The sequence below is a fragment of the Patiria miniata genome, unplaced genomic scaffold (genome assembly GCF_015706575.1).
Source record: "Patiria miniata isolate m_02_andy unplaced genomic scaffold, ASM1570657v1 HiC_scaffold_29, whole genome shotgun sequence".
Lineage (NCBI taxonomy): Eukaryota > Metazoa > Echinodermata > Asteroidea > Valvatida > Asterinidae > Patiria > Patiria miniata.
Window position 1 is genome coordinate 26,011,543 of NW_024037068.1, and position 13,610 is coordinate 26,025,152.

Below are 13,610 nucleotides of genomic sequence, written 5' to 3' on the forward strand. Positions count from 1 at the left end.
CATAGTTTCTGTTACAAATGTATGTTTTAACATAATAAAGTATTTTACAATTACTGCTCAATTTTCTCAAAGACTATGTTTTTTTGAACACTGCAACTCAATTGGTTCCTTTCGGAGGCGGGGTGTGGGGTAGAAAATGATAATTAAAAAAAAAAAAAAAAAGGGACACTTAAAAATAACCACCAAAAAAATTATGGATAATTCTGCAAGGGCACATTCATTGAGCTGCGTATTAATTTTAGTTTTATGAAACGGGTGAGGGATTTTATCACGAGTGCATCATGTGTATGCATTGTAAACATATGCTGCATTAGTGCATATGGCTACAGCTGAAAAAAATACAAAGTGACTAACTTCGAATTCCAAGGCTGTGGTTCGGCCAATGATTTCCATTTAGAAAATACATGTCCCTAGCCTGCACATAAAGTAGAAACAAATGACAACACTTACGGCACACGTGCCAAACAAACTGGAGGGACAAAAATCAGCCTCTCTTCTAAAATGTACTTTCACTTTGAGAATTGCATATGCCGATCTCAGCATGGAGCTAGCTGCTCTCAGTAATCCAAACTTCTTCTTTTTCTACAGGGCTCCCGTTTTCGAATAGGCCTATACTTTTCGCTCAGTACATGCATGAACTCTCATTTCAAGGACCTTCCTGCTCTTGTTTACTTTGCCCCATATATTATATAACTGGTCGTAAACTGCTGGCCAGTGTGTATTCCCCCTGGCACTATCAATTGCTCCCCCCCCCGGGACTTGGAAGACATCTGGTTTACCACTTAAATTACACTGGGGTCGCAGGATGGCGCTATTTAAAAAGAGTTCATAGAGCAAGGAACAGAACCCACGATAGTGGGCCTTTAAATTGAAATTGTTGGGCCCTTTTAGGCCCCCCCCCCAAAAAAAATATTCGGTCTCTGGTCAGCGCGCGCGTCGATTTTAATCATGCGCGTCAACCTTCTTTTTTTTCCAAATTAACACGGAAGCTACAACAGCGCCCTCTATTGCCGCGCCTCCTCAAATTGTTGTACCAAGAAGCACCAAGGAATGGGGAAATTGCACCAAGGCAAATGATAAAGGGCACCAAGGCAAATGATGGAGGACACTAATGTATAATGAGGACACAAAAAAGCAAAATATATAGTACCCACCTTGTCTCAGACAGTATTGTACAGTACAATACAAGCTTGAAAAAAAAAGCCACCCAAAAAAAAAAAAAAAAACGCGTCGCCGCATCAATTCCGGAACTTCGATCTGACCAGAGACCGACTATTTTTTTGGGGGGGGGGGGCCTAACATCAAATTTTTGTTTGAGAAACATTTATTTGGGGGAATGGGAGGTCATGATTCACAAAAAAATCCTTCCCAAAAATAGTCTGCATGACACTTAAAGGGAATATACATCATTTGCTTTTACTGTAATTTTCAGAAATGGATGGAATTGGGGGGTTGGAAATATATAGCAAATATAGTTACACTGACTTTTTTGAGGTTTTGGGTTCGAAAATGCTATAAAAACCAAGAAAAACAATCATTTTCCTGTAGTCTGGTTCCCTGACTCCATATAAGAAGAAACAGAGCAGTTTACATACATTAGGGAATTGTAAGGTCAGGGAACCAGTCTAGCTGGCTCGTACCCGTTCATAGGTTTGTAATCGATTGCAAACAAGTGCGATGGTCAATTGGGGGCAGTATTTGAAAAAAAGCCAGTTTTTTTCCAACGCTGATCGGCCGATCAGCGTTGGAAATTGATACAAAAATACCACTTTTCTTGAAAATGACAGTATACCAGGTGCCATGATTTTACAGGATGCTTTACATTGTCATTCACTAACAGTCCAGCAAGGTATTTCAAAATGATTTTGTAGTTTTATTTTTTGATGTTTGCAAATGTTGTATTTTCCCTTTAACGAGAGTATATTGTCGGTTATAAGGCAATGTGCATGGCAAGGCAAATATAAAGGGGGATTCCTAAGGCATTATCCAGATGTACAAGACAACAGGTGTTTATCACTTAGTTTACTCACAGTCATTTCCGCACTTTTGCTTGAAAATGCTGATCTGGAGACCAAGAGTTATAAGGTAGGATTTCCGGAGAAATCTCAACAACTAAAAACTGAAATGACAATGTATCCATGCGTGTACACGTATATTGGTATTGGTATTGGACTTCAGTGTGTTCAAAACGCATGTGTCGGACTTGTTGTGTACAACATGTACACGTACTGTCATGTTACACCTGTTTTCATTTATCATTATACTGGCTCCAAATACCATTATCAGGGTACGCCATCTTGAAAATCAAATCGCGGCATATAAGGAAAAACAAACATGGCGGCGTGAATAGGTCAAAGTCTTGCTTCTATTTGAACTATTATATGTCCCTCCCCCACAAAATGAAACAACAAGTCCTTTAAAAAAAATAAAGCACAACCGACTCACACAATACATGATAAACTCATAAGTAATACACACACAGAATACAAGAAAAAAAACACCAAAACAAAAAAAAATAAAAAATACTCACGCAGTGTATATCCCGTTGCGTTGCCATAACCAATGCTTTCACCGATGGAATTCTTGGCATACACCCTGATCTCATACTCTGTGTAGTCATCCAGACCCGTTGCTGTGGATGTTGTCTTCCAATCTGTGTCCTCAGTGAATACATCTGTGGAGTCTGATGTCTTGATGCAGCTGACACGGAACGACTGAGTCTCACCACCATCATAGCCAGGTGTCCATGTCACAGTCAGAGACTCTGCCGTCCGCTCAGTTATCTCAACTCTAGTAGGCTTGTCTGGTCGTCCTGAGATACATACGCAACATAAATATAAAGCAGGAAAGTTAACAAGTTTCTACCATGAGGGGCCAACAGAAGAAAAGTTAAATTGAATTTCGCCATTTTTTTTTCAATTTAGTAAATAAACACTTACTGATCAAAACTACTTCACGAATATTTCTACTAAATATCTTACTTTAACAAAATATAGAAATGTAACGGGTGACTGTTTTAAGCACCTTTGGACACATAGCAGGAGGGACATATCCTCCCTTAGCAACAGGCCCTTACTGAGGACAGTATCTATTATTTAAATTTTGTGACATTGAAAGTAGAAAGACCCGCCCTCATGGATAAGAGTCACATGCAAGAGAGGTAGCCTATATGTAACCCGGATAATTGACACACTATGGGGAAACTCGCAAAAACTAAAGATTCAGTGGGTCCTGACCTGACCTGAACTGTGGACTCAATTTTCCTGAACACAGAGTGAATTTATCCGTCTGTCTTATCCTAAAAAAAAAAAAAACTTATTGGACATTAACTACATCGCTATCGGACAAAACTTCACAACTAAATCTTGGCCCTGCCACATATACATACAGGTACATGATTTTTAATGACAAAGAAAACAAACTGAAAAAAATATTAACGAAGCATTATACATTTAACCCATATACTTTCTAATTACTTGTTCCAGTGAGGGTGATGTTCAGTGAGTCCTCTTTCCCGATGCCATTTGAACTGATGCATATGTATATCCCATAGTCAACCTGGGAATCTACTGTCTTGACGGTCAACTTGCTGGTGACTTCGAGTTCAAAGACTCCATCTCCACCAGACGTCTCATTGGTGATGAGGAACTTGCCTCCGTCCGTGTCACTGAATATCTCCGTGTTGTTTGGCCAATACCACTCCATGACTGGCTTAGGATTACCCACCACAATGCAGGTTAAGACGGCAGTATCACCATTTTTTACTCCTACTTTATTCATTGCCTTATTGGTGACATTGACCTCATCTGTGGGGAGAACAAGAAAATCATACATATACATGTTATTGCGATTTATTTCTGGTAATGAAACCAAGGATTCCTCAAAAGTGCCCAAGGCACTGTAGCTCACGTACAAGCCTGCAGAAACCTGTAAAGAAGGTGATGAGAAGAAATTACAGTTTAAGAGGTTTGGAGGAAAACCCAAGAAGAATAATTTGGGGAAAACACACGAAACCAGGTAGGGACTGAAAAGCCAATCCACATGTGGCCAGGGCAGGAATCTTTCCCGGGCAACCAGCGGTGGAAGGCGAGGGAAGAACCGCTACGCCTAAATGACTGTAATAATGTTCAGCACGTGTATTTCAAGAACGTGTGTGAATCATTAGGATGCTGTTGTTTATTTTCTGTAAACAAATTTCCATCTACAATCATTTAATTGTATAGACAATGGGTTGCAAGAAATCTTCAACAATAAATACATTAACAGCTCAACAAATGAAGCCATGCTGACCGGTAAACAAACTGTAATTAAAAACATAATTGACGTGATTATAAATGCAGATGAAAATGTTCTCAAAAAGTGAACTTACAATGTACAATAACAGTTACTGAAGATGAAACCACATCAGCAGGATTATCTGTAGGCACACCGTTATTCGCTGTACATGTGTAGTAGCCAGCCTGCTCCCTCCTGATGTTACTCAGAGTCAGTGTGCTGGTGAGGCCATTCGTTGGGTTAAATGCATCACCTGGATCGTTCCTTTTCCAAGTGATATCAACAGTAGAAGGATTGGCATCTACAGTGCATGTCAGGGTTACATCAATGCCTTCAGTGACGGGGGTTTGCGGAGTCTGTGTCAATGAGGTGAAGTCGGGAGGATCTACGGGGAAGAAAACATCCTATTACATGTAACTGAGACATGCACATTATTGCTCGTATGATGCAAATTAAGTTTCAGTAACAATATGTAAACTTTGGTGAGACTCTAGACTTGAAATCAAGTCTGTAATGAGTGGTTTTAATCACGTCCGCCGCGCGCGACTGCCAAGCTCTGTACCAGGGGTACGACGTACCGCATGCTGTCCTAGTAGCGGGGACGCTACGTACATTTTCGACCCCTTGCGTGTGCGGTCCCATGCGTGTGCTCTGTGTATGCATTACAGACTTGAATAACTCGTTGTCAGTTTGTGCACAGGCAATGAGACTTGCTACCAAAATTGGACGGAGCAGTCTGATTGGTTAAGAATCAAGAAAATATGAATATTCAACAGGCATCTCTTAGCCGATGCGTTTTGGCTTGCACGACGACACACGTACACACAAGTTTACATACATGTACATGTACACGTACACATTATCGCGGCATATATGTTATCCACCAAACATCCTCAATCGCTAACATCAAATTTCTTCGGATTTCCTGTCGCCCAACGTTAAACTGGAGGTGTTAGAAGCTAGCACCGAAAGGTATAGAGGTTCCATTGACCATGGGTTGCGAAAACTGGGGATTCCCAGTGTTCTGAAACCCCAACAAACTGTGGCAATCACAAGTTTTCTTGACAGCAACGTCACCTTCGTGAATCTACCCTCTGGGGTACGGGAAATCCTAGCCCGACTGCATCTGGCCGTACAGATGTACTATCGCAAGCTCTGTAGTACGGCCAAGACCGCCAATGCTCCCCTACATGCTGAACTCTGATGTAGCGATTTTGCTACCGATTTTGGTCGAGATTATCTTTTCATCCAGGACAGAAATATTCAAAGTTATGGTTCCTAGTCGTAGAGGAACTCATACCTTTTCGAAAAAACGTTCTTTTATCCCAAAATCTTCATCCATCTGGCAAATAGATGACAATCAGTCATCATCGCCCACAAAAATCGTCCCGAAAATTTCCCCCATGCGATTTCAAAATGGCGGCCGCATTGTAATGTCACTTATGGTAAGCACTAATGGAGAACCACCAAAATGACATCGTCATACCTTGTGCATATTCAAATATGATAATTTACATGTCGTCATGTGTGAATATTTATAACGTAAAATGTGCTGCACAAGACATGTACAATGTACAGTATGGTGTGGTGTGCCTGGCTTCCTGATCGATGATCCTCCACATAGCCCTACTGAACTACGGACCTTTTCATTCTGACTGAACGAGTCCGAATGAAGTAGAAGTAATGAATTTAGGCCCATTAAATATTAAAAGGGAATTGGCCTGTCTGCCTGTATTGTATATTGCCTAATATTACAAAATTATCTAATAAAGACGAGACTATTTTAGTTGGTGGATTTATTTACACCATGCATAAAGAAATGAGTCTATGACATTTGTATGTCATTTGGTCGGTGGGCGACACGTCATTTTGGTGGACGACACGTCATTTTGGTGGATGTACGACACGTACGTCATTTTGGTTGGCGAAATGTCATTTTGGTTGGCGACACATCAATTTTGTGGAACACGTCGTCTTGGTTGGTGAAACGTCATTTTGGTTGGTGATATATGTCAATAATGTCATTTTGGTTGGCGACACCACATTTTAATTTAGGGGCTACATGTCATTTTGTGGAACACGTCATCTTGGTTGACGACAGGTACGTACGTCATTTTGGTGGAATTACATCATGTCATTTTGGTTGGCAACACGTCATTTTGGTGGGCGACACGTCATTTTGGTGGGCTACATGTCATTTTGGTGGAAGACACGTCATTTTGGTTGGCGACACTTCATTTTGGTGGGCAACACTTCATTTTGGTGGGCGACAACAGTTTGGTGGGCGACACATTTTGGTGGAAGACATGTCATTTTGGTTGACAACACGTCATTTTGGTTGACGACACTTCATTTGGGTGGGCGACATGTCATTTTGGTGGCGGCTACATATTTCATTTTGGTGGAACACGTCGTTTTGGTGGGCTACACATTTTTTTTTGGTGGAATAAAACACGTCATTTTGGTTGACAACACATCATTTGGTTGGCAGATGACATGTCATTTTGGTGGACAGACATGTTTTTCTGGTGGATTATTCGTGATTTTGGTTAGGTAAACATAATTTTGGTTCTGGGAAAACACTAAAAACATGTGGGGCATGTCATTTCGGTGGAAAAACAAGTCATTTTGGTTGCAAATGCAGCCTTTCGGTGGGAAAACAGGGGTATAGGCCTACTTATTATGGACTACATGTACGTGTCACGTCACCGTTGAACTGGTACGTTAAAGATATCGTCATTGTGACATTGTCGTTTATACAGAAATTCTTTAAGTTTAATTTTTTTTTTTTTACAATACCTGGTACACAAATTGTTCCTGTTTATTTTTATTTTTTTTACAGCTAACCCTGGTGCATTTATTTTTCCAAACAATTTTGCAGCTTGTTCATTTAATCGGATGCACGAAATAAATGTCACAGAATTGAATTGAAGTGAGTGGGCTGGTACGTCTAAAGGGCTCGTATTTTATGCATATACTTTTATCTTCACATGAACACAATAATTCTTCCTGTTTGAAAGTTAAGGAAATCTTTCCAAAGTTAATTTTAAAAACACCCCCCCCCCCAAAAAAAAAAAATTAATAATAATAATAGGGCCTAAATAAATACTATAAAACTTGAGAAACGTTTTACATGTACTTAACCTTACAAACAGAAAAGCAACCGTTGGTTGAAAAATTCCTTGGCCCTAGACTACATGCATGACATGTGCAAACCTATTACTAGTATTAAACGTGCTAAATTTTAAAAAATGGCTGCCTACAAAATGGTCCGATTTAATTAAATTAAATTTCGATCGTCTTGCATTTGCAAACATGAGTGAACAAAAATACACTGCAAGCAAATAATACTTGATACACAGCCAGTAACAGATCGTCCTTAGTCTAGTAAAACCACTCCCAGGATACCGTACTGATTACAGGTACCGCACACAATACGATGTCAACACATAGCCTAGTCGTTAAAATTCGCGGCGAAACTGTATGGGCGGATCCATCTTATAAATGAATATTCAAGATCAAATCCAATATTCATGATGTATGACGATGTCATTTTGGTTGTTCTCGAACAGTGCCTTCGTCACTTATGCGGGAGCGCTTGGGCAAGATTATGAATATGCATTGCACTTCATGATGTTTGTCGAGCGCGGCGCGGCTGGCCATACAAACACGAGGTCATGATCTGAATAATGCATATTCATAACTTGCCAAAGCGCACACGCATAATGCAGTGGCTGCATATATGAATATTCGCTTGAAAACGTCTTAGTCAAGTCGTTAGACACAGACTGACCATGCCGCGCGAATCCCGGGACATACCGTTATTTCGTTTTACCGTTTTGGATTTCCTCAAAAGCAAAAACAGTAAACTAGCCATTGACTGTTTTGTCGTTTTACAGTTTTGTAAAACGGTCAAACTGTATTAAGTCACAAAAAACAATTACCTTTTTATTGTTTTTGTAAATTGTAAAAAGTAATAAACGGTTAGTTGCTTTATTTTTAGAGTGTTGTTTTACAAAAACATAACAATGTCAAAACGGTCAATAGTCTTGTCGACCGTTTTTTTTTATTCAGGTTTAAGTTGGCAATTATAGCAATGCGGCACCTTGGAATATTAATGTGTCCTTGGGATCAAGTCACTGCCTGTCAAATTGCCCTCCTTACATTTATGTCGTTCTAGTTCTCACGACAGAATTTGAGAATATTGGCTATTAAAGAGCCGCGCTGGCCACTCCAATTTCCTTCAACATATCTGCAACTTCTTCGTACGTCTTACCACCCTGTAACTATTCTGAAATTTCCTCCATGAACTTTCCAGCGCCATTTTTGTTTGCAACTCTTCAAGCCCCACCAACTGAATCGCAGTAGATGGGGGTCAAGGTCACGCGAGGAATCACACCACGCATTAATTATGCCGAGGTAACACTTCTTCGTGTACGGCATGGTCCCCTCCACCCTCCTCCCCCTTGCCCACTGCCACAAAATGCACCACGGACTGTTAACTATGACACTGAAATAAAAAAAAAAACAGTCTGTATTCAATACTGACCGTTTTGCTGTTTATCAAACTTATTTGTGTAAAACTGTAAAACAAAAATCATTGATCGTTATGCTGTAATGAAATTTACTAAACTGATAAAACGGAATAACCGTATTTATCTTAATACCGTTTGCCGTTTTACAAAACTGTAAAACGACAAAACGGTCATCGGTTCGTTTACTGTTTTTGTTTTTGAGGAAATCCAAAACGGTAAAACGAAATAACGGTATGTCCCGGGATTCGCGCGGTACTACATGACTTTTGCATGAATGGTTGTAGCGCTCACGTTGCATGAACGGCGGTGGTATGCGGATTCTGGCGCTGATCGATGACGGACATAAACCACTATTATAGTCTAACGACTTGTCATTTAGTCTAGTGAGACTCAAGAATGTGGAATACATTTAAAGACAAGTGTCACACCCCCAACATTTCCCATTTTGGTGAGGGCAAGGTTGGCTGGCGACCCATTATTTATTGCCCCTGTCTTGGACTTGACCTAGCTGTTTGACCTTTTGAATTTGGGACTAGGCCTCGTGTAGGTGTCGAACAGTCAGGATCAATGCCACCTCACGTATACCTCCTAGTCCTACATGAGCCTGTTTCAACTATTTTTTCCGAAATAGGTGAGTTCCCGAATTCTGTTTTGTTTTCTATTGATGCACTTAATAATAATGTAGTGTGTTGCTTTATTAAGTTTCCCTCATGGTAAATTGGTATTTGATAGCAAGATTTCATTTTAGTACTGCTAGTTGTTAAGCAAGGGTTTTCCATTCCTTCTATAGTTGATATTTTAGTGTTATTGCTTAGAGGATTCTTTCTTACTTAGTTTGATAATTCATTGGTATTATTCGGTCTCTGATTACGTACGAAAAGACACGATAAGATCTAAGGACGTATTATTAATTGAGAACTAATAATTACGCTCGTATCTCTCATAATTCCATTGAACTTCTTCAATACCATTATTTCATTCGATTGATAATATTCTGTATCCGAGAGGATTCTAAACATCGGGAGTACAAATTAAGGCAGTACGTGACCAGTGCAGTTCGGACATGCAATTCTTTAGCAATATACTGTATAAGTAGAGACAAAGAAAAGGACTTAGTGTGATTGACCTCAAAGCCACTAGAGGTAGCCTGGTCTGTAGAAAGGTCGTAAATTTATAATTCCCAGAAGAGGCAACTAACTACTGCACTTGGTGAACTGTTTACCAATCCAAGGTTGATGTGAAATTACTTTGACGTTAGCCTTATTCATTGTGTTTAATGGCTTGCTCCAATTTCCTTCATTTTTCTGTAAGCACACTTTACTGTTAAGGAGTTCCTTACTTGTTCTTTAAGTCGTTTGTCTTTTTAGGTAATTTGCTTGAAATATCTGGACCATCTGTTTAGCCTGTTGGTTGTTTCAGTTGACAGATTTTATTAATGTCAATTACCATTTTGATTCAGGTTAGCCTGAAGTGACTTTTGATTGAACCCTAGGCCAAGGGCTAGATTTGTTTGTTTTACTTTTATTTAAGAGAGGCAGAAAACCTAGCTTTTTACCTTCATGACTGCAGGGAGGGTACAGGGCAGACATGAGATGGCGACAAAGGCCAAATTAACATGTATGAATTTCATTGATAGATTAAATTGGAGTCTGATTGGCCTACATAACAAGATGTCTTCCACAAGAAACACTAAAGCAAATAATGTAACTTACATCCGACATTCAAAGTATGCGTGTTACACAACAGCGTAACACACGATGAGATGGTTGGATTCGTGGCACAGCATTTGTACACGTCTCCGTTGTTAGTCCTGTCCAGGACATCAGTTGTGTAGTTGACTGTAGTCACTCTGCCACCATTATCTCCAGGAGTGTTGGGTTGATCAGTGGGCGTGGTTAGCTGTACGCTACCCTTATACCAGGTCAGAGTGGTAGCTGGGTTGCTGCTCTCTGTTGTCTCACATCTTAATGTGACTGTACTGCCTGCTGTTGCGTCTGACCCTGTCACAGTTAGTGAACTTGCACAAACTGAAAATGAGACATACAATGCTGATCTCACAAAATGGAGGAGCACAAACAAGATCAAAATGCCCCGTGCACAGCTTCAAATTTCTTTATGAACTTAAAGATAAACAGTACAAATTTGTCACAGTAAGTTATTTGTTTTGTTGGGACAAATTTGGTGAACACGGTCAAAATACAAATTAGGTTTTGCCCTGCACCGACGTTTAAACACTGTATACTCAGTGTGTTACCTCCTGAGTGAAAGTTGGAAAAAAATCCATCTTATAATAGTTTATGCGGTACCCGCTGCTATGTACATCGGATTCGAACCAGCCAATCGATCCCGTTAGCTCGGTGGTCGAGTGGTAAGACATCTGCACTAGTAAGCAGGAGGTCGTGGGTTCGAGTTCCACCCGAGTGATTTTTTCCAACTTTCACCCAGGAGGTAACACACTGAGTATACAGTGTTTTAACGCCGGTGGAGGGCAAAACCTAATTTGATTTATCACCCAGAATTCCATCTTATAACGGTCAAAATAATTATGAAACATCGAGCCCCCTCACCTACTCGCTCTCTATGGTAAGAAACCTAGCTACACCAGGTGAGAAAGACTGGCTCCATGTAAAGAGGGTGGACAAGTTACACATGTATATACCTCAAAAACAAATAAGTAGACATACATGAAAGGTACATGTTATGACGCATCGATGCATGTTTTACGGTAACCATTTTTCCTTTTCAAATAAATAATTTCAAAGTGGTACTGCACTGACCCATGCTGAGTTGCATGCAATTCATTTTGCTTCAAAATGTCATACAACTACAACTGTATGAATATTGAATACTATTGAGCCACATGGGTCGGTATTACATAACTAGTTTTAAAAGAAAAATGTTCACCTCCCAAAATAACTGAATAACAACTGTCTTCTGTACACTTTTAATTGCAGAGTAATATTTTTAAAGGATTCACTTTATTTCAGAGGAAACTCTCACAATAAGTTCAAGATATTTCATCATCGATGTTAGTTTCAGTTGACTTACACTTGACATCAATCGGCCCCAGAGATCCCACTGGTCCGGGGATCCACGGGGCTCTGTTTGCTGTGCATGTGATGGTGTTTCCATTATCCTGTCTCCTTGGGGTGTAGTCCAGCGTGCTGGTGAAGCTGTAGCGATCACCTGATGCTGACGAGCTCGTAGTTGGACCTGGTGAGCCTCCATTGGACCAAACCAGAGTCCAGTCATCGGGATATCCCATGTCTGCTGTACATGTTAACACGATGGAGTCATTCTCCGTCATAGATGTGCTACCAGCATTGCCTGAGATCACAGGCATGTCAGGGGGACCTGAGTGAATACAATATCCAATGGTTGAGAGTTGATGAGGAGAAATCGTCTTTGTTGTATTTTCCAACTTTGCTGGTGTCCTAAACAGCTCATGATATCCCATGTCTTCTGTACATTTCATTACAGTCACAACATTTTCAGTCACTGATGTACAGATTTAGTTTACATTTATTTGTTTATGCACAATGCACTGTTTGTTTATAAAGAAATTCACAACATGAGCTCAAGAGCAAAAGCTGTACTCTGTCATATTGTCTGTGTGAGAGTGTTACAGTATTTTGGAAATGAAAACTTTTAAGGCAACAATATCCCAACAAATTGTATAAAAAAACCACCAACAATTTTTCATCATTACATGTTCATGAATAGGCCTCGGGCTACATTTTAAAATATAACAACTGATAATCCAATATTTTTACATTCTAACAAGGAATAAATCATCAATTTCATTCACTTTACATGGAACTATACACGTATGCATATTAACTACATGTAGCATATTTTTTCCCATTGAAATCAAGGCTTCATCGTATTTGTATTTATAAATGAACGAATGTACTGACTGGTCTTGAAATAGTTTTGCAAGACAATCAGTTCTCAAATAAGGAAAGGACTAAAATTTCAAATGCATAAATTCTTGTAATATTGTAAAAGAAAACCAATGTGTACCATTGACATTCAATGTAACCATGACTGTTGGGTATGGTTGCTGCGACTCGGACGTGTTTGCTGTGCACTTCACATCCTGTCTGTGATTGGTTCTGTTTGAAGTGAATGTCCAGGTTCTTGTAGTATCAACCAAACCATTGCCTGGGCCTGGATTGGTTGGTCCGATGATACTCTCCTGGTAACTGGGAGAACCGACATCCCACTGGATGGTAGCTGCAGGTCGAGACTGAGTCTGACATGTGAAGGTGTGTGATGCATCTTGGTCTACGCTGACTGAACCTCCTGGTGCGAACGCTCCATTGGAATCATACATTGACATGGATGAGGTCTTGGGTGGCACTGGCACATATAAAATAGGAATGTTCACAGAGAATTATCAAGATTACTGGTATGCCATAGCATTCACAGGAGTACATACATTGAAATCTTACCAAAAATGTACAAAAACACAATGTAGATATACTGTACATGTACATACTGTACATACCAGTATACATTTTTGTACACGTATACATTTATCTGCTCTTTATAAATTGCAATCAGAGACTGTAGCAAATAGCCTTTTTTGGCTTGGAACAATCCCCAATCCTGCAAAATCCTCTGCCATGGCATGACTGCCATTTTGTAATAATTGCATACTGCCTCAATCCTCCAAATCATCCACAACATGTCAAAACATCTGTTCAATTTGTATTGATGTCATGAAAGCGCATCTGGGACCTCACGGTGATATCTATATATATAAGAGAGAAGTTTACTCGCCCCCCACGTCCGTGG

At 39.9% G+C, this 13,610-nt stretch overlaps 1 protein-coding gene across 1 annotated transcript in view; it reads right to left on the reverse strand.

Moving 5' to 3' along the window:
- Nucleotides 1–410: 410 nt before the first annotated feature.
- LOC119735326 (nephrin-like) overlaps nucleotides 411–13,610 on the reverse strand; it is a 35,695-nt gene continuing 22,495 nt past the window's right edge. Inside the window, exons 5-11 of the mRNA XM_038209024.1 lie at nucleotides 12,834–13,172; nucleotides 11,859–12,164; nucleotides 10,523–10,837; nucleotides 4,370–4,660; nucleotides 3,477–3,806; nucleotides 2,531–2,812; nucleotides 411–415 (exon numbers count right to left, since the gene is read on the reverse strand). Coding sequence (XP_038064952.1) covers nucleotides 411–415; nucleotides 2,531–2,812; nucleotides 3,477–3,806; nucleotides 4,370–4,660; nucleotides 10,523–10,837; nucleotides 11,859–12,164; nucleotides 12,834–13,172 — 1,868 coding nt within the window. The remainder of the gene's footprint in view (nucleotides 416–2,530; nucleotides 2,813–3,476; nucleotides 3,807–4,369; nucleotides 4,661–10,522; nucleotides 10,838–11,858; nucleotides 12,165–12,833; nucleotides 13,173–13,610) is intronic.